This window comes from Sinohyriopsis cumingii, chromosome 12 (assembly GCF_028554795.1).
Source record: "Sinohyriopsis cumingii isolate HCF-2022 chromosome 12, ASM2855479v2, whole genome shotgun sequence".
Taxonomy (NCBI): Eukaryota; Metazoa; Mollusca; class Bivalvia; order Unionida; family Unionidae; genus Sinohyriopsis; species Sinohyriopsis cumingii.
Window position 1 is genome coordinate 5,834,462 of NC_142972.1, and position 21,545 is coordinate 5,856,006.

The 21,545-nt window shown below is 33.7% G+C and overlaps 1 protein-coding gene across 2 annotated transcripts in view; it reads left to right on the top strand.

Annotated features, from left to right (window-relative positions):
- The window catches only part of LOC149785948 (histone-binding protein RBBP4), a 41,544-nt gene extending 25,277 nt beyond the window's left edge, over window positions 1-16,267 (top strand). For both annotated transcript variants that reach the window (XM_089976199.1, XM_089976200.1), the window contains exons 10-15: window positions 1,931-2,057; window positions 3,008-3,085; window positions 5,631-5,707; window positions 6,555-6,612; window positions 7,329-7,439; window positions 13,925-16,267. In XM_089976199.1, the coding sequence (XP_089832325.1) occupies window positions 1,931-2,057; window positions 3,008-3,085; window positions 5,631-5,707; window positions 6,555-6,612; window positions 7,329-7,439; window positions 13,925-13,993 (520 nt within the window). In that variant the 3' untranslated portion in view covers window positions 13,994-16,267. The remainder of the gene's footprint in view (window positions 1-1,930; window positions 2,058-3,007; window positions 3,086-5,630; window positions 5,708-6,554; window positions 6,613-7,328; window positions 7,440-13,924) is intronic.
- Window positions 16,268-21,545: the final 5,278 nt, after the last annotated feature.

Consider the following 21,545-nt stretch of genomic DNA (forward strand, 5'->3'; position numbering starts at 1 on the left):
CCTGCAGTGATATATTTATGAAGCACATGTTGAGACTGATTGGTCAAAATTTAATGATGGTCATAATGTAATCTAGTTCTTGTGGCCAGTCAGCAAGCTTTCTTCAGTAACTCCATAGAAATTAAGGTTTGAGTAAAACAGTTTATAAAAAAGTATGTCCAGTCCAATTCCGCAACAATCCTTGTTAAGTATTCATTCTGTATATTATTTAACACATGATCATTGTAAAGAGTTTTCTGATTGGTCAAATGTTTCTACTCATCCACGTAATCTTTGTGTAACAAACTGATGGAAATGGAGAGAAAGAAGCATGCTTGTAAAATGTGGCATCTCAAGGTTTCGAGAGAACAGGTCACAAAAAGTTTGGATCAAAGTTTTAAAAATGCGTGGAAATGGGACTGGCTGAGGTGTAGAGTTGATGGAAATGTTCTTGGTCAGTTCACAAGAAAGTGAATGGCAGATTACTGGCATCTGATTTTTGCAAGAAATGTTAGAATTTTGCTACTCACAGTTGTTAGAGTTTGGAGCAGCAGCCAGCACCTCTAAAAGAAGCTGAAAACTGAGAAATTGAATATCAGAAACACAAATTACAGCCAATAATAGAAGGTGCTTGAAAGGAAAAATAACTTTGAGAAAAAAAGGGGAAAAACTGGCACATCAATATCAACAGATTGTGACCAATAGGGGATGAGACAAGTTAACTCACATATAGTTGATGTATTTGGGTGTTTCATTTTATAGATTTTTTCTGAAAAGAGAAATTGTCTTATATTTGTTGCAAAATGGACAAATCATTGTGACTGAATAACTGACATGCACATTTAAAGCAATATTATTGAAAACATGTTGCTATGACATTGAACACTGAAATTCTTCAAGTATTATTAAAAGTTTATTTTTTTTCAAATGTTTGATTTTGGGGAATGAAGTAACAACTTTGCAATATATTATGATAATAAGGTTCTTCAGGAGCAGTTTTGTATGAGTGTACAATGCATTAAGGTCTACATGTACTTTACAAACTTTTCAGTTGAACATAATGTTTACCATTGATGTATGTTTCGAATCTGGAACTTTTAAATATGTTTTCTAGCTTTACAATAGCAGTTTATCATATTTTGTTACACCTTACTAGAAACTGGTCTAACTAGTGGGAAAAAATCAGTTGCCTTACTGAGATGGTCTCCTTAGGGTTGGCAGGTCTGGAAGTCCAGATTTTTATTACAGACTGGTTTTTCTTCTTTTTTAAAAATTCTAGTGGACTTTTTTCTGTTGTTTATTTTCTAGGAATATTTTTTTCCATGATATAATTCAAGGAGAGAGAAAGTAACAAAACAGCAAGTCACTCTGTCATAAATTAAACGTGCACTCTGGATTTTTTTTTTCATGGTTTCATTATTTCTTTGTGTATTTTGTTGCAGTTTGGTGTAATGTCTTGCAGAAAGTTTTGAAATAATTTCATGGCATCTATGGAATTGAAATCCAATGAAAGTAAAATTTGTAGACATTATAGCAAAAAGATGACCATGAAAAGGTTTTTTGGAATATATTCGGAAATTGGAGGAAACTAGACTTGAGCTGCACAAACAAAATTAATTATGGATCAGCTGGCAAAAGCACTCCTTAACAATGCTAAAACGAAAAAAGCACAGGCCAGAAAGACAAAGCAGGTAGAATAGAGTACTTGTGTATTTATATTCATGTACATAAATGAACAGTTTTTCAAGTTAATGATGATAATAGTTAATATTCATTTTATACCTATTTTGATGATTTTGAAAGTGTTGTGCAGTTTTTCATTTGCTTGTGAATTATGTACTTTACATGTGCCCAACAGATGCATGAAAATTGTCAGTTTTTTTGTTTTGAGACTGGTTCCATTCCTGAGTGTACCATCACTTTATTTGTACTGTTTTTATACCTGTTACAGCTGGGACACTCGTTCAAACAACACCAGCAAACCAAGCCACATTGTTGATGCCCACACTGCTGAGGTCAACTGCCTGTCCTTTAACCCTTATAGTGAGTTTATTCTGGCCACTGGATCTGCCGATAAGGTATGGGGAATACAATTCTGTGACATAATTGACTTGCCTGTGAAAGGAGACAAATAAATATCATTTGAGCTCTGTTGGACCAAGTTTAAGAAAGTTGATGGTATATGACTGATGACACTTGTGCAGGCAAGCTTTGCTGTCTTTTGATAGTGACATTTTTAACATTGCTGTATTCAACTGACACTTTGTACAATACTACTGTATACCTATATTTTGTAAAATATTACTGTATACCTATGTTTTGTAAAATATTACTGTATACCTATATTTTGTAAAATATTACTGTATACCTATATTTTGTAAAATATTACTGTATACCTACATTTTGTAAAATACTACTGTATACCTACATTTTGTAAAATACTACTGTATACCTACATTTTGTAAAATACTACTGTATACTTAAATTTTGTAAAATATTACTGTATACCTATATTTTATACCTTGATATATAAGCTTGTACTGCTTAAGCAGGAAGTTGTCATAATGCCATTTACATGAAAAATGCTGTCAAGTTCTTTGGAGCACTTGGATTAAAATTTTGACTGTTAGCTTTCTAAGAGTTTTAGACTATCTACAAATAAAGTCATGTGATCTGACAAAATTGTTTAGGGTAGTAATAAGTTGGAAGACCGCAAAAGTCTCCAAAAAATGCCCTATCCTCATAAAAATGTATGCAACTTATTTGGACATGGTATACTTATTGACAAACTGAAACTGGAAACCTCTAGTCATCTAACCATTAGGTATGGTGGGATTAGTATGAAAGTAGTCTTCCTGCTTATTTTTAGATCACAGTTGATTTGTGGAAACTTCTTTTCTATTTTAAAATGTATTTCATACTTTTTATGTGTAAATATGTGCAAAATAACAATATTAACTGCATATTTTGAAGATTGGTCAGAGTAAGCTTCTAACATTGAATTAAATATTCTTGTTTACTTTTCCAGACTGTTGCACTGTGGGATCTTAGGAATTTGAAATTAAAGCTCCACTCTTTTGAGTCTCATAAAGATGAAATCTTCCAGGTAATAATAGTCTTCTGTATATAGGTGAAATCATCCAGGTAATAATAGACTTCTGTATAGAGATGAAACCTTCAGGTAATAATAGACTTCTGCATAGAGATGAAACCTTCAGGTAATAATAGACTTCTGCATAGAGATGAAATCATCCAGGAATTAATAGACTTGTGTGTAGAGATGAAATCTTCCAGGTAATAAAAGTCTTCTGTATAGAGGTGAAATCTTCCAGGTGATAATAGACTTCTGTGTAGAGACGAAATCTTCCAGGTAATAATAGACATCTGTATAGAGGTGACATTTTCCAGGTAACAATAGTCATCTGTATAGAGATGAAATTTTCCAGGTGATAATAGACTTACGTAGAGAGATGAAATCTTCCAGGTAATAATAGACTTGTGTGTAGAGATGAAATCATCCAGCTAATAATAGACTTCTGTCTAGAGATGAAATCTTCAGGTAATAAAAGACTTCTGTATAGAGATGAAATCATCCAGGTGATAAAAGTCTTCTGTATAGAGGTGAAATCTTCCAGGTAATAATAGTCTTCTGTATAGAGATGAAATTTTCCAGGTGATAATAGACTTCTGTAGAGAGATGAAATCTTCAGGTGATAAAAGACTTCTGTATAGAGGTGAAATCTTCCAGGTAATAATAGTCTATTCTATAGAGATGAAATCTTCCAGCAAGGTTCCCAGTTCCTACCAAGAAGTCGGAAGAAAAGTTGGGAGAAATGATATATTTTTCCGGATTGTGAAAAGTCCTTGAATTATGCAAATACTGATAAAAGTTGGTGAAAACTCCTGAATTTTTCACCACCACTTAATGACAGACAATTACTTAACCGAGGCATAAATGAACATGTATAGAGTCATAATTGAACATGTTTAGAGATAACATTGAACATGTTTAGAGTCATAATTGAACATATTTAGAGTCATAATTGAACATGTTTAGAGTACTAATTGAACATGTTTAGAGGTAAAATTGAACATGTTTAGAGTCATAATTGAACATATTTAGAGTCATAATTGAACATATTTAGAGTCATAATTGAACATGTTTAGAGTACTAATTGAACATGTTTAGAGGTAAAATTGAGGTGGTGGGGGCCGTCAAGGCCATGTCCACCCCCACCTTTTTAATTTATTTTAGCTCACCTGCACACAAGTCGCAGGTGGGCTTGTGATAAGGTCCTTCATCCATTGTGTGTTATACATAGTTAATCATCCTCCCACGATTGCAACTGTCCGCTTTTCAAAAACCACTCTTAAGAATTTGACCAGATTTTATACAAAACTTTGTAGCATGAAACTTTTTCAAATGCCTTTATTAAAATAGAAAACATTTAAATGACTTCTTTGCAGCAAACACCACTCAGTATTATTTGAACAAGATTGAAAGAAAGCACCTAGCATGAAACGCTTTCAGATTTGTTCAGATATGTCAATCTGACGTCACATAGGTAGTACCACCATTACTGTCTCGAAGCAGCTCAAAAGACTGAATTTTGATAGCAAACATCCAGGCTTGAATTTCTTTTAAAATGTGTTAAAATGATTCCAATCCACCGTAAGCTGTGGTTGCTGTTAATAATAACAGAAAAAGACTTTTCAAATATCGCTCAACATAATTTGACGGTAATCATCATTGTACAAGAGTTTTCAGTTTGGTTAAAATGAACCTGATCCACCATTAGTTATGACTGCTGTTGCTATGAAATAGAAAATCCTTTCAATGATGACTTCTAATAGAAACACAGAACAGAATTTGACCAGATTTGATGGAAAGCAAATACATTGTAATGCCATGTAGTGTATATACCTTTAGGGTGAAGCTGTCAACAGTTTCTAATTTTGAATTGGGGCCATGTTTCTAGGAAAATGACTTGTCCTTTTAATGCCAAGACAGTGTTCTTTTATATTCGGTCTAGAAAAAAAAGACGAATGACACCAGCATTAATACTGACCACTTTGGTGGCCTAGTGGTTAGAGCATCTGCCTTGGATGCGGTAGGTCACGGGTTTGAACACCAGCCAAGTCATACCAAAGACTTATAAAAATGGTACTAACAGCTGCCTCGCTTGGTGCTCCGCATTAAGAAGTTAGTGTTAGGACTGGTCTGCCTGGTGTCAAGATAATGTGACTGGGTGGGACATCATGCTACATGTCTGTGGCATGAAGCTCCAGTGCTAGACATCACTATAAACTGCTACACTGGAGACGTTGAAGCAATATGAATGAAAAAAATGGTAAAGCTACATTAACATTCCGAATCATGCAGACACCAGCATTAATACACAATGTTGTAACCATGTGCTCAAAGCTCTTTCATTCCGCTCTATAAAAGGACTCCTGTATGTCAGAAGCATAAGTACTGAGTGTTTTTTTTACTAATATTTATCAAAGAAGACTGAAATTAAAATCCTCCCCACTTTTTGCAAGGAAATGCTAAAGAATCAAAATGGTAAATTATTTGGTATATTTTAGTTGTGGAAAAGTTTTGGGTAATTTGAGAGATATGTTAACGGTAATTGTTTTTAATTTTGCAGGTTCAGTGGTCTCCTCACAATGAGACAATCCTGGCATCTAGTGGTACAGATAGACGGCTACATGTCTGGGACTTGAGGTAAGTTTTCTTGTCCTTAACAAAACCAGAAGTGATTGATACACCATTTAGAAAACGTACTGCCTGTCTGAATCCTGTGCTATATTGTGATGATATGTAGCTGGTAAAACAAATTCGGTTTTAAAATAGAGACTTTTTTTTCTAGAATAATAGCATTTTGGGGTTAACTTTACTATTTTAGGGAAAAAGTTCAACCAAATGGAAATAAAATATTCAGGTGTAAATGTTACAGACCTTTGATAAAGTACTTCATATGGCCTCAGGAATCTCAATACAACTGTAATTTTTGTTGACTGAAGAGGAAGCAGTGCCTAAATAGATATTCAAAAAAGATTTTGTTCAACTTTTCCTGAGAAATGATTTCTATACTTAAAGCTTTTCGAATTACAGAATTATGACAATATGTTTTCCTCTGATCGGATCGATCACAATTTTATTAATTTCTGTTAAACCTGTTTTAGCAGAAACTTGATAATAGTGATCACTTGGTGTCCACATGTATGCCTGTGAGGCCGTTCATACCCAAAATTAAAGTCATTATGAAAGTTTTTAAGACTCTGCTCAGGCTCAGACTTAATGTTTTTAAGATTGAACTCTATTTTAAAGTTTTTAAAGTTAAGTTCTGTAAGATTGAGCTCTATTTAAAAAGTTTTTTAAATTAAGCTTTGCATTAAAGATGTTTACTTTTAGGTAAATAAAAGAGTGGCCTTGTAAAAATTAATCTCTTGTAAAACCAGAGATATGGGTTGTATCCAGCTGACACTACATATGAAGTTTTTTTACATTGGTTAAAAAAAATCAGAATTGTTGAAAATGTTATATCTGAATATATCTATCTTTTTTCTAGCAAAATTGGAGAGGAACAATCTGCAGAAGATGCTGAAGATGGTCCACCAGAGCTGCTGGTGAGAATTCTTATCATATTGCATCGCTGATGTCCTGTTTTTTCTTATTTTATCTTTCCTTCCTATTTTCTATGCATCACCGTGAAATTTGAAAGATGTATTGTTACCCTTATCTATCAGCACATCTGCTTTTGCATTGAGGTTGCTTTGTTGATGTATTTAAGTTTCTTGAGGTTATTTCAAGTTTTCATTATTAATGGAGCTTGTTGGTCAACACTGTACAATGGTTATGAAGTCACTGATAAAATTTGCTTTTTCTGCAACTAAAATTGACACTTATTTTTGTTATACAGCATGTCTGCATGACCAGTGTTTTACTAAATGAAGAACCAGTGCTCTTTAAGGAGTTGAGATAATGAACAAATGACAACTTAGCAATACTGTTCTGGAAAATTTAATATTATGTCTGAAAAGCAGAACTAATGAGAACTGCAAAAAAAATTATCTAAGTTTTCAGTGACGAAAGAAGTTAAAAGAAGAAGGCAGAGGACTGATAGACTCAAGAATTGCTTGAAAACCAAATATTTCCTTTCATCAACGTAAAAGAAACAGGATTGCCATTAAAGTCTGTTCTTGGTTTATTAGAAATACACGCATGATTTTAAGATTTTTTATAAATATCCTTTGAAAAACTGTAGATCGTCATACTTAAAATATAACTTTACTTAATGTGCATTTTAACTATTTGATAAATATGATGGTATTGCCCTTTTCAGTTCATTCATGGAGGACACACAGCCAAGATCTCTGACTTCTCATGGAATCCCAATGAACCCTGGGTAATCTGCTCTGTATCAGAGGATAACATCATGCAAGTCTGGCAGATGGTTAGGAATTATTCTTTTTTACTTGCCTTATCTAACAATATTATTAGCTCAGCCATTTTTATGGTTGTTTGACAGCAATGACTCTACTAGCAGGTATGGAATTCATCGATGCAAATCCATGTTTGCTTCGAGGAATTTAATTCATAGAAACCTATAGCATGATGCCTGCATCTGTTGCTAAGAATAGTGTATTCCTTATATTAAGGCACTTTTGACCTTGAAAGTTCAGTCAATACATGTAATTTCACATTGATTATTCTAATCAGTTGAGAACACAGTTAGTGGTTACTTCCCTTGGTATAGTTTGTTTTCTTCTGTGTTGCAAATCAAACAGTACAGAACAGAATCATTTAAAAAAAAATGCTCATTAAAGATAATTGTTAAAATATGTTACAGTATTTTATGAATTTTGTAATCAGATCACTAACAGGAGATGAAGAGAAGTAATACTTGACACAATTAAAGTTAAGATTACTTGTATTTTGAGAGATACTTGTCTTGTTTACAATCCTGTTTAATGTAGTATTAACCTGGAGGGTTTTAATGTAGTATTGACCTGAAGGGTTTTAATGTAGTATTGACCTGGAGGGTTTTAATGTAGTATTGACATGGAGGGTTTTAATGTAGTATTGACCTGGAGGGTTTTAATGTAGTATTGACATGGAGGGTTTTAATGTAGTATTGACCTGGAGGGTTTTAATGTAGTATTGACATGGAGGGTTTTAATGTAGTATTGACATGGAGGGTTTTAATGTAGTATTGACATGGAGGGTTTTAATGTAGTATTGACCTGGAGGGATTTAACGTAATTTTTCCTGGAGGGTTTTAATGTAGTATTGACCTGGAGGGTTTTAATGTAGATTTTACCTGGAGGGTTTTAATGTAGTATTGACCTGGAGGGTTTTAATGTAGATTTTACCTGGAGGGTTTTAATGTAGTATTGACCTGGAGGGTTTTAATGTAGATTTTACCTGGAGGTTTTTAATGTAGTATTGACCTGAAGGTTTTTAATTTAGATTTTACCTGGAGGGTTTTAATGTAGTATTGACCTGGAGGGTTTTAATGTAGATTTTACCTGGAAGGTTTTAATGTAGTATTGACCTGGAGGGTTTTAATGTTGATTTTATCTGGAGGGTTTTAATGTAGTTTTTAACTGAATGCTGCAAATTGTGTTCTCAATAGATTGCTTCTTACATGATACAAATTTGGATCCTTTAGTAGTTATTCCCATATATATCACTTGTCATCTTGTGTAAGAAGATGAGACATGTCATCTTATGTAAAAAGATTAGATATGTCAGCATGTGTCAAAAAGATGAGACTTGTCAGCATATGTAAAAAAGATGAGACTTGGGTACCATCCATTATAGAAATCATTTATAATTCTTGTTGGCATCTAGAAGTGGCCTTGGTTATATTCAGAAATAGCTGTTAAATCATGCAAGGATCTAATTCATAAATGCAGTGGACGTAATTTCTTGTCCCTTTTTGTACTTTGGACCCTATATTCCCTATCTCACTGCCTGTTGAATCATTGATATTACAATTAAATAACAATCCAGGTTGAGTAAAAAAAAGTATGAAAAGTAATTTTTTTTAATTTAAAAAAGGGGAAAAACCCATAAATCAACGTTAATCCAAATATGCAGGGATACTGCTTTCATACTAATACAGCAATTTGCATCAGTAACCCAATGATTAGCTGATTAGAGATTCTGCTTTGTAAATAATTAAACTATGTCCAGATAAGTTGCAGACATTTTTATTGTAAGTAGGATGAGACAGAGTATGGAAATGTGGACTGCAGTCTTCCCAAACTTAATATCAAGTTGTAGAGCCTAATTGAAATTGTTCCAAACTTAAAACATAGTTAAAGGGTCCTTTATGGATCCCATTCACAATACTTGTTTTGGATGATTTTCCGTTCCTGATATCGATTGCTAAAATTCAAAACAAGGCTATCATTGCTGGGTGAATGTTCTTTATATTGATTTGTAAATGGTGATAAGTGTTAAAAAGTCAGAATAATATCATGACTTATTTACACATACTTATACTGTAGATAAACAAATATGATAATTCAAAATAATAATAATAATAATAATACCAATATTCCCTGATGTTTTTTTTTTTTTTTGAAACAATAACACACTCAGCCAAGCAATTGAAAATGTTTTCTCTTAGAAATTAGTTTAATACTTTATCTTATTTTGCACTAAACCAACTTAAGCAAGTTCTTTTTAAGTTTTAATAATATTTGTTAGGTTCTGTTTAGTGTAGCTATCAAAGAATGTTGAGGAGTATCTAGTTTAAATTGTACAATTGGTGGAAAAACAATCACTATTCTTGCAGATTCAGTGGACCTTCCCTACTCTTTCTGTTGAATTTGAATTTAAAATAAAATTTTCATTAGTCGCAAATGGACTAGCACCAGTTTTGTTCTGTAGTGAAATGTACCAGTCTCTTGACTAATGGGCCAGTGTTAGTTCAAACCCTGAAAATGTCTACATAAACATATTTTCTGAATCCTGGATCTAAGTCTTACAATTATCTAAACAATTTTAATTTAAAATACAGGGCTTCCATTAAATTGATATTCTATGGAGTCCTAAGGACGCCCACATTCAAATTTTATAGGGTCCTTACAAGATGTTAAAGGGTCCCGCTTTATAGTTTCCACTGTAAATTGTGTGTCTGTGTGTGTTTCTAAGAGAGAGAGAGAGAGGGGTCTCACTAGAATGTTGGTGTAAATAGGAGTTCCACCAGCAAAAGCTGCAGTCATCTCTTGCAAGCATATTGGGTATACATGAAGTGGATAAAATATCCATTGTAATGCCATGAATAAAGACACTCAATACTTTGTCAGTTTTACTTGTTTGTAATTCTTTAAATATTCATGTATTTAAATTGACATCAGTTGACTTGTGAACATGCTACAGAAGGCCATTATTTTGACAGTAATACGTCGCGCTCTCTGAACAAAAATATCGGGCAAGGTGTCTTAATTACAGAACTGGATGATCGTGAATTTGATTTTAAAGTTTGCATTGAACATTCATGTGCTCAATCTCAAGTGCTGTATTTCATTGTTCTCATTTTTCTTTTAAAGTTTGTAAAACGGTGTTGATTTGTCCTTTTTTCTGATCTGACATGTTTTGAAGTTTGCAAAGATCCATCTACTCCTAACATTTTTCATCACATAACATCCACAAGTCACACCTTAAAGCATCTTGCTTATAATCTGGCACCATTTTCTATAAAACCATAGACTGGTCCACTATGTAATTTTAGTATGAATATAATGAATCTTTTAGGCTAAGTTCAAATTGATGGAACCCATATGTTTTCTTGGAAACGTAATTTGTTGTAAAAAGGCATACTGATTACGACAAAAGCATAATGGCATTGCATGTATGCGTTTAACCCCCAAAATACTTATCCAGATTTGCAAACTTCATTTTGATCAAGTCTCAATGTGAAAGCAACAAATGGTAGTAATGTTTATTATCATAGGGCTTATCTTTTAATTTAATTTGAATCCTTAGCACGTCGTCCTTTCGAGATCATGTCCACTACTGTATACTTATTCTGCTACACTTGGAAATGAACACAATGCATAATTAACGAGCATGACTTCAGCAGACGGCATAGAAAATCCTGTGAGACCATTGTTTTGTGAAACCTTGACCTTTTCTGAAAGCTGGAAATCATTTGGGCAGCAATTTGTTCTTTCATCCTATGGGACTCTTAGGCTGGGGTTTTAATTTTATTGTGTCAGGGATGCACAATTGTGCATTAATGGAAGCCCTGAAAATAACATTCCATAGTTTTGGTATTTTAATTAAAATAAGATTATTCAGTAGTTTGGTATTTTAATTAAAATAAGATTATTCTATTGTTTGGTATTTTAATTAAAATAATGCTTTTCAATGGTTTGATATTTATTAAAATAATATAGTTTTTGTGTTTTCATTTTATCAAAAAAAACTTTTATTTAGGTATTGTAATTTGCTAACATTATTCTATAGTTTGTTATTTTATTTTAAAAAACATTGTTTTCGTATTTTATTTTAGATAATATTATGTTTTTTTATTATAGTTTTAGTATTTTATTTTTCACAGATTCAATCACTTTTCACATGCACAAATAAGGTCACTGTTCCTTGAAACTTAAATCTCAATCATATGCCTTTCAGCCAAAATTGCAAACGCAATTTCTTTTTTCAAAATGTGTTTCTTTCATCACTTTTTTGTTTTCTCTACTAAAATGGTCATTACTATTATGGAAATTCATTTCTGATTTTTTAAAAAAAATCTCCAGTCCATTGAGTGTTTTCTGAGAGCCATAACAGATTGTGAAATGTTGGATGTCAACATCACACTTGCACCTATTATTTTAACTGTGAGGTGTCCTTTTTCATGCAAATTAGGGTGTTGGTACACGATACTTGCATGGCAGTTTGTCGCTGACATTATCATTGTTCAGATTTGTTCAGAGTTTTATGATTTGTTTGACAGTTAAACATGTAAATGCTCAAGGCTATAATACATTTTGATAAGAAATCTTAGAAATCTCCCAAGTTGTAAGCGCCTCGTTTTGGAATTGAGGGGCTTTACTGAGAACATTATTTTCAGGTAATGTGAAACTGGTCCATTGAAGTCTTACCTAAATTGATATTGAGGTGTAGAGGTCTAATTTCAGTCTTCTCAAACTCAGTACTGAGTTGTTGAGGTCTAATTTCAGTCTTTCCAAACTCAGTACTGAGTTGTTGAGGTCTAATTTCAGTCTTCTCAAACTCAGTACTGAGTTGTTGAGGTCTAATTGCAGTCTTTCCAAACTCAGTACTGAGTTGTTGAGGTCTAATTTCAGTCTTCTCAAACTCAGTACTGAGTTGTTGAGGTCTAATTGCAGTCTTCTCAAACTCAGTACTGAGTTGTTGAGGTCTAATTTCAGTCTTCTCAAACTCAGTACTGAGTTGTTGAGGTCTAATTGCAGTCTTTCCAAACTCAGTACTGAGTTGTTGAGGTCTAATTTCAGTCTTCTCAAACTCAGTACTGAGTTGTTGAGGTCTAATTGCAGTCTTTCCAAACTCAGTACTGAGTTGTTGAGGTCTAATTTCAGTCTTCTCAAACTCAGTACTGAGTTGTTGAGGTCTAATTTCAGTCTTCTCAAACTCAGTACTGAGTTGTTGAGGTCTAATTGCAGTCTTCTCAAACTCAGTACTGAGTTGTTGAGGTCTAATTGCAGTCTTTCCAAACTCAGTACTGAGTTGTTGAGGTCTAATTTCAGTCTTTCCAAAGTTAATACCAAGTTGTAGAGGATTGACTTAATATTGATTTACAGAAGCCTAAATGCAATCTTCCTAAAACTTGACACTGATTTACATAAGCCTAATTGCAGCCTTTCCAAAACTTGACACTGATTTACAGATGCCTAATTGCAGTCTAACAAAACTTGACACTGATTTACATAAGACTAATTGCAGTCTTTCCAAAACTTGACACTGATTTACAGATCACTAATTGCAGTCTTCCAAAACTTGACACTGGTTTACAGAAGCCTAATTGCAGTCTTTCCAAAACTTGATACTGGTTTACAGAAGCCTAATTGCAGTCTTTCCAAAACTTGATACTGGTTTACAGAAGCCTAATTGCAGTCTTTCCAAAACTTGATACTGGTTTACAGAAGCCTAATTGCAGTCTTTCCAAAACTTGATACTGGTTTATAGCAGCCTAATTGCAGTCTTCCCATAACTTGATAAGAATTGTAGATGCCCAATTGTTGTCTTCCCAAACGTAATCCTGAGTTGTAGATGCCCAATTGCTGAAATGGAGCAAATGGAAAGAGAATTAAGTATGTACAAGGTTTAAATGATGTTTTTGAATGGTTTTGCAGTGTGCATGACAACATAACCTGCTTGCACATCACACTTACATGAAGAATAAAAACTTATGTATATTCAGTTGAAATAAGTATATTCTTAAGACAAGAAGAACCTTTTAATAATTAATGTTACTTTTAAATGAAGGTATTAAATGCTTTGAAGTATGTAGCTTTCTTACTACGTAATTGCACACACTTCTCAAATTTTTTTTAGCACCCCTTTGGAAATGCCACCTGTCTTATAAGGCCACTTTCCCGGTGCATTAGGGGCAGCCATATAAGAGGGGGACCACTGTACTAAGTAGAGGTCTGATTGAAGTCTTCCCAATCTTAATACTGAGCTTTAGAGGCCTAATTTAAGTCTTCCCAAACTTGATACTGAGTTGTAGAAGTCTAACTGCATTATTTCCAAACTTAATACTGAGTTACTTAGGCCAAACTGCATCCTTCCCAAACTCAGTAGTTATAGTTTTCTGTAACCACTTAGTATTTAGAAGTTTCTTCATAAATGATTCTCATTTAAAAAATGTTCATTATATATCTCCTTAGATTAATTTTCATTATAGATATTTGTGACATTATGTTTGTCCTTTTTTTATAGGCTGAAAACATCTATAATGATGAGGAACCTGACACACCAGCTGGAGAATTGGAGGCCAGCGCTTCATAATTCCCTCCAATATATTGAAATTTATTTATGGAGAGGTTATAACAAATTTATCAGACATTTGATGGATCTTCATTTTTTGAAGAATAAGCAAAATTATTGTTGGCCAGGATAAGAATGACTGTCTGCTACAATTTTCAGATGGTCAGGTGTGTGTATTCTTATTGCTACATAATATGCACCAGGCCGTAAAGACGTGAACATTTTGTAAACACTGGTTTTATGTGTTTTAGACCTGTGGATCATTTTTTTGTAGCAAATATTTACTTGTAAAATGTGTCCCATCAGCATTTGGTTGGATCAAAGTTTTACATTAAAAAGTCATCATGGAGGTCATAAAATGATGTTGTCATTTGTTTCATTGAAGGAGATGAAAGCTACATATTCTGATGAAACAATAAACCTCTGCCATGTATTGATACAATTCACAATACACAGCCTAAGATACATTTTCAGTACATTTATCCACTTGAGGGTCTTTTAATATTTAGAAGGTCTCTTGATAGAGTGGTGCCATTTTATATGTGCAGACATATTGGTTTTACTTTTAATATGCATATTACAAAACGGACATAAACTTAACATCTGTTCATGCACTATTCTCATCCTTGACAACATAACAAAAATACTTCCAAACATACTATCTCTTAGGTCTCTATCTCATCCTTGACAGCATAAAAAAAATGCTTCCAAACGTACTATCTCTTCGGTCTCTGTTGTTTTTTTTACTCAGCCTTTTGGACCATTTCAGACTGCTCCTTTTGATCAGGTGCAGGGCTCATCTTGGTCACCATGTCCTTTGTTTTGCACGATATGAATGCTTTTAAAAGATTTTATTATAAATTTCATGTGTTCACTTAAATTTGGAAGGCATTAGATTGTTTTCAAAACAGCATCGGTGCAGTTTCCTCGTACAAGGAAGGTCTTAGAACATGTTCGAGTATGGGAGCGGATATAACTGCCATAACCTTTGCAAAGGCCTACTTCTTTTCTACACATTAACATGGCGACAGTAATTTATGCAGTTTGGAATGTGCCCCCCTTGCCGATTCTGTCCGCACATTCAGTCAGTTGCTGATTATATCGGGGGTTGAACAAGACATTCTATACCTCTTCTCCATGTTCAATTAGTTTACTTGTCACTTAATTGCCACTTTTTGCAGAAAGTTTCTTTTGCTTTATTTCAAATATAAACACTTTGGTATGTCACAGAGTGCATAAGCTACAAATCCGATTGTTTTTTATATTTTACACTGCACTTGAACAGATAATAACCACCAATCACAATTGAATGTAACATTTCATGCCGTGACGCATTGGAAGTGCAGCTCTTACATTTGATGCAAGTGGACAAAGTATGAAGCAACAGTGAAACTTTATGTACATGGGGTTATACAATGATCAGTAAAGTACATAAATCATATGCTGGGAACAAATTTAACATGTCTTCTTTGTGCGAGTATATTGTCAGTGGCTGAGCATAACTGATAAACAACATGGAATGGGGGGGGGGGCAGATTTCACACCACAAGAGTTAGTCGCTGTGTGTTTGTTAATTTGCAAAGGTTAGTGGTGTTATTAAAAGCTTTTCTTTGTTTCGATGTAAATGCATTTGTCTGCTAAGGCTGTCTCAGATGAATTCTCAGTTTAAAAAATAAGCTGCAAAAAGGACAAATAATTAATCTTGTCTTCTGAAAATTGAAATTTTAGGTAGGTATCGTTTTGTATAGATTGTTCACCTTTTGTATCGATATATAGAAAATATAAAAGATACTGTTCCTTTCTGCATCTCAAATTGTTGAATTTGTGCATCTACATAATTATTTTGGTAGTTTGTATATTGAAATCTGACTATTGTAAATTTAATGTATTAAAATCTCACTATTGTAAATTTAATGCCAATTTTAACTCATTAAAATCTGACATTGTATTATAAATTTAATGCTAGTTGTGATGCATTGAAATCTGACTTGTGCATTGTAAAATGCCAATTGTATGTTACAAATGTTTGGATTCATCAGCTTAAAAGATAACTGAAATCGTATTTTTGTTAAAAGTTCTTTTTCGTTTAGGGATTTAAAATTGTTTTGTCTCCTTGGAAGGAACATGTAATCATTCCTAAGATAAAGAGCATTTTGTGTACATCTTCATTTAATGAGGAAAAAATCATGAATCATGTTGTGTTCTTTTAGGTTGGATTGCTAGCATTTGCAGTCAGTTTTCTCTATGGTCATTTGAAATCTTAATAAAATTTACAATGCATCATCCTGAATGAAATCTTTGTGGTTTATTGACACCCTTATCTAGCAGTTGCATATGCATTTATTTTTTATTTGCCATTCTAGTCAGGTGTTGTCTACTGCAAGTCATGATATGTTATTTTTCACCAGTATATTACGTTTTGTATGTTTGCAGCATAGATTTCAGCAAACATTTTTATTGTAACATATATTTGTAAATTGGTTCACTAAATTAGCAAAAAGCAAATTGTGTGATTTGTATTGAATGGCGAAACCCATGTTACTTTTAAGCTTATATTTTTGACGTCAGTTATTCTACTCGGTTCTGATTTCTGAAACGTGCTGAAATGATTCAATGATTTTCCAAAAGGAACATATTTGATAATGTAAACATTTGACAACAGGGACCTTCTAGTAAATATTGTTGAAATCTGGATTTTTTTACTGGAAGTCATAAAAACACATTGCTTAAATTAACTTGACAAAAAGTAATTCTCCCCAAAATATATTTTTGATTCTCTTTTTGGATTTCTATGTCTGTGGAGGGGACATAACATCGTTACCCATGCCTCTCCATCTTGTTATGCCACACCAGTATCATGTCTGAAGTAAATTCTGTTTCCATTCAATGATATTTTTAAAAAACGAATTCAGTACAAGGCTTTTCATTAGAGTTATGTTTCCTGTACAACTCAAACTTTGCCCTTCGGTTTGTATCAAACTTTGCATCTGCCAAGTAAGTTTGAATGATTTAATTGATTTAAAACAAAATGGTATTTTCACATTAGGAAGATTTCTGTGGGGTTGGATTTTCATTACTGTAAGTGGAGTCAAGCTGCTAATGACAAAGATTGTGATCTGCTATAGCATAATGGCACGTGCATATCGGGGTCTATTTTCTACTGGTTACTCCTAACAAACTGCACAGACCCAGATCTGCCAGTGCATTATGATGGCAGATCTAGGTCTTTGCAGTTGGACTCCTCTTATAAGTGAGTATATACAGTAATTGCAGCAAAATGAAATGGAGTTGTTTTCCCTGATTGACTTAGAAATTTGCCCTGAAATTAGAAATTAGTTCTTCATCTGTCATAAATTTATTTCCACTCGGTAACCCCTCAAGAATTTCCTTTAAAATAAATTTATATTAGGAAGATCAGGGTCAAGTTGGATTCTTGACATTTTTTCAGAAAATTTAATGAGGTATGGACCCTATTTGACATTTGAACTTTGCACTTACGTTTCATCAGAATTTTGATTATGTTCAGTAACTTTAAAATAGACTGATTTTGGCATGAAGCTTAGGACTTGTAGAGAAACTGATTTTAGCATGAGGTGTAGGACTTGTAGACAAACTGATTTTGGCATGAAGCTTGGGACTTGTAGACAAACTGATTTTGGAATGGGATTTAGGACTTACAGACAAACTGATTTTGGCATGAAGCTTAGGACTTGTAAACAAACTGATTTTGGCATGAAGCTTAGGACTTATAGGCAAACTGATTTTGGCATGAAGCTTAGGACTTGTAGACAAACTGATTTTGGAATGAGATTTAGGACTTGTAGACAAACTGATTTTGGCATGAAGCTTAGGACTGTAGACAAACTGATTTTGGCATGAGGTGTAGGACTTGTAGACAAACTGATTTTGGCATGAAGCTTAGGACTGTAGACAAACTGATTTTGGCATGAGGTGTAGGACTTGTAGACAAACTGATTTTGGCATGAAGCTTAGGACTGTAGACAAACTGATTTTGGAATGAGATTTGGCATTGAGAATAACTGGGGTCAGTTTAATCCTCATTGTTTGTTGTCAACATTTAACAAAGTTATGGCACCTGTTTTATGACTGCATCATTCAAGTGTAGGGCTTAAAATTAGTGTTAGCCCACTATTCGGAGGCTACTAAATTTTCTTGCTAGCAGTATTCGTAATTTTAAGTCTGATGGCATGTAAAATGTCAGTTGTCACCAGTTGTTATGCAATCGTATGCAGTTTTCTAAAATCTTGAGATGATTTGCAAATTCTTGTAGGGGTAATTGTGTAAATATCCAATGCTCCCCTGTAGGGTTGGAAAAAGTATTTTACAAATCATTTTTCAAAACTTGGCTCCGTCATTCTTTATCAGCTTTGTTTGATTCATAAAGAGAAGTTTTGTATCGAGAAGTTTCATATGACCTTTCATACTCTATTGAAAAGATGAAATATGTGGTTTTGGCATAGGTCAGCTGTTTACTACTGGGCCTAGCTTACAACCTTGCATGAGCACAACCTTTATGAAATTGATAGGAAGAAGGATTTATCTTTTCAGTGATTGCAACTAAAAGAATGTATACTAGACTCGTGAACTTGTCAAATTGCCATTGTAGTATTGTGGTCATCAGAATGAATCCCTATTAGGAGTAAACATTCCATCTTTACAAAATTAGTAGCATGGAGACATTTTGTTTAAAATGTTGCATCCATCATGAAAAGGGGCATACTGTCTATACTACAAAAATGATTGATCTTCTCACCCTGCTTTTACTGTTTACTGCCATCAATCATTTGCCTGTGGAGTTGAACGTAATGACTAGCATAAATAAGGTCTTTGTTTTTTTCTCTTATCAAGTAATTTTTTTCCAATGATGAGGCTCTAAAAGTGTTCAAAGGGTCCTCTTTTTTTTATAGTCAATTTCTGAAGAATCATTGTTTTACTTGTGATTTTTAATCTTCAAGTAAACTTGGTTATTTTCTAAAGCAAGATTTGTAGGTATGAATTCTGAATCATTTAGAAAACAAGTTTTCATAATCTACACAAATGTCTGAGATTGTGGGATGAACTAGTAAATTTCTGAATTTATTATTTATTTTTTTAAATTAAATACCAAACTTGCAGATTAAATTATGGGGGCCCCGAGTGGTCTAAAGCACTCTCCATTACGGATCATGACCATCTCACCTCTGTCTGCGTGGGTTCGAGTCTTTGATTCGGCCAATGTTTTTCCGGGTTTTTCCGGATTCTACCACCACTATTAATACTGCTTGCTATATATAGCCTATCACATGCTGAAAAATGGCATTAAACCCTACAACAACAGCAGATGAAATTCCCTCTTCAGCTCTCCGCCCCTCCCCCCCACTACCCATTTTGTATATTTACCTGAATATCAGTTGAATTTTTTCACTGATCATAACAGATTACTAATCAGAAAAAATGTTGGTTTTGGAATAACCTAATATGTTTGCAGTAAATAAATTTTGTATATTAATTATTTTACAGCAAAAACTATTCCAATGGAGCAATGCCACAAGCCAGATTTTATTTACTTTGTTTAGGTTGTTACTGATTTAATAAGGAATAATTAACCAGTTAATTATTCCTAATTCCATGGTTCAAACAAATGTTACAGGTTTGAACACTCTTGAAGGCACTCATAGCTAGTGGTCCAAGTTGACCCCTATAATGTGTTGAGATGAAGCAACTAGTGCAGCCCAATCAGTGAAATGAAAGTGTACTTATCAGTACCAGCTTTATAAAGATGGATACAGTGAGTAGACTGATGATGTGAAAAGTTTCAGTAATTCAAACCCGGCATAATTTCATTTGATATCTCTTGGACAGTTTTTAGTTAGGGATTTGTTCCAACAGAAGGTAAAGTTAATTAAGCCAATTGCAAACTACAGCTATATGAATAAAGTCAAATTCACATGATTTTGACTTGGACCCATCATTGACATCTATATATGTATGTATGTATGTATATATATATATATATATATATATATATATATATATATATATATATATATACACACACACACACACACACACACACACACACTGGTCATGTCCATTAAGGATTATACAGGGATTGTTATGGATATTTTGTACCTAGGGTTGAATTTTTCCTCCTTCCCAAAGAAGTCGTCACTGTCTTTATGTTGTATTCACTATTAATATTAAATAATGATTATGTTACCATTTACTTATTTATTACTTTAATAATGCAACTCGTTTGATGTTAAGGATACGAGTACCTTCGATATAATCAGCACCAGTAGTAAATGTTCTACTAATTCATCTGACAACTTCCCAATAATGCTTATTTTTCCAGTTGCAGATTTAATTCGCTCGTGCTTGCTTTTCCTTATTCCACTTGGATTTCCAATGATAATTATATAAGGTTAACATGCAAGAGCCATTTAGGCCTCAAAATGGGAAATCCCATGTTAAACTGGTCCATTCGACAATCTGATTAAGATCAGATCTTCACTTTCCCACATGAAGATAGTGGATTTTATTCAGATTGGTCTACAGGATTAACATTGAGAGTAAACGATAACAATGTTAGAAGTGGCTGATATCAATTTGGGTAACATGGTACATGTAACATTTGCTAAAGTTTATCACAATATATGCCACTACAGGTTTGTATGGGAAAATCTATGTTAAAATGGTCCATAGGTCTTCCTTGAGTTTATTGTCTTTGTATCAAGGATGAACAAAAACACCTTGTATCTACTATTGCTACTGAAGCGGCTGAGTGTTTGTGCAAAAACACATCAGTCACAAGTACCAGAATTCAAAATTCAGAAACAGTGTGTGATTTGGAAAATCAGGTAACCATTATTCCAGACACGTATACATCAGGCAGAGATGCTCGACAACTATTAACAAGTATGATTCCTGGAACTGTGCCTGTGCTACAGAACTCTGGTCATGCTGTGGTCAAAGCAGACATTGTTCTTGGTGCTCATCTGGTTATGCCACTTAGTCATGACAAGACTAGATGTAAAACAACTACACCATATGTTCACAGTGGTGTCTGCATAAGACTAGATATAAAACAACTACACCATATGTTCACAGTGGTGTCTGGACAAGACTAGATATAAAACAACTACACCATATGTTCACAGTGGTGTCTGCACAAGACTAGATATAAAACAACTACACCATATATTCACAGTGGTGTCGGAATAATCCTGAACTGCAAAGACAGCAGTGCTGTCATTAATGAAATTGACAGGTATTGAAAGCATTCTCGCAATGCTGGAAAAATATACCAAGGCAGGATCGGGATGGACTCTCGTAAGGTGTACACAAATTGAGGTCCATCTCTTGTCATATCAGCCGTTTTGTGGGCCAGTTACATACCAACACCAGACTGGTTACCACTATGGTAAGTTATAAACGTAAAATTCTTTGACAATTGATGTTTTGGATGGGTAATTTTGTCTGCACTATATCCAGTAAGTAATAACCAAGATCTACCCCAAAAATACCGGCCACACCTGGGTAAAATTGACTTTGGTGATGTGTATAACAGTTA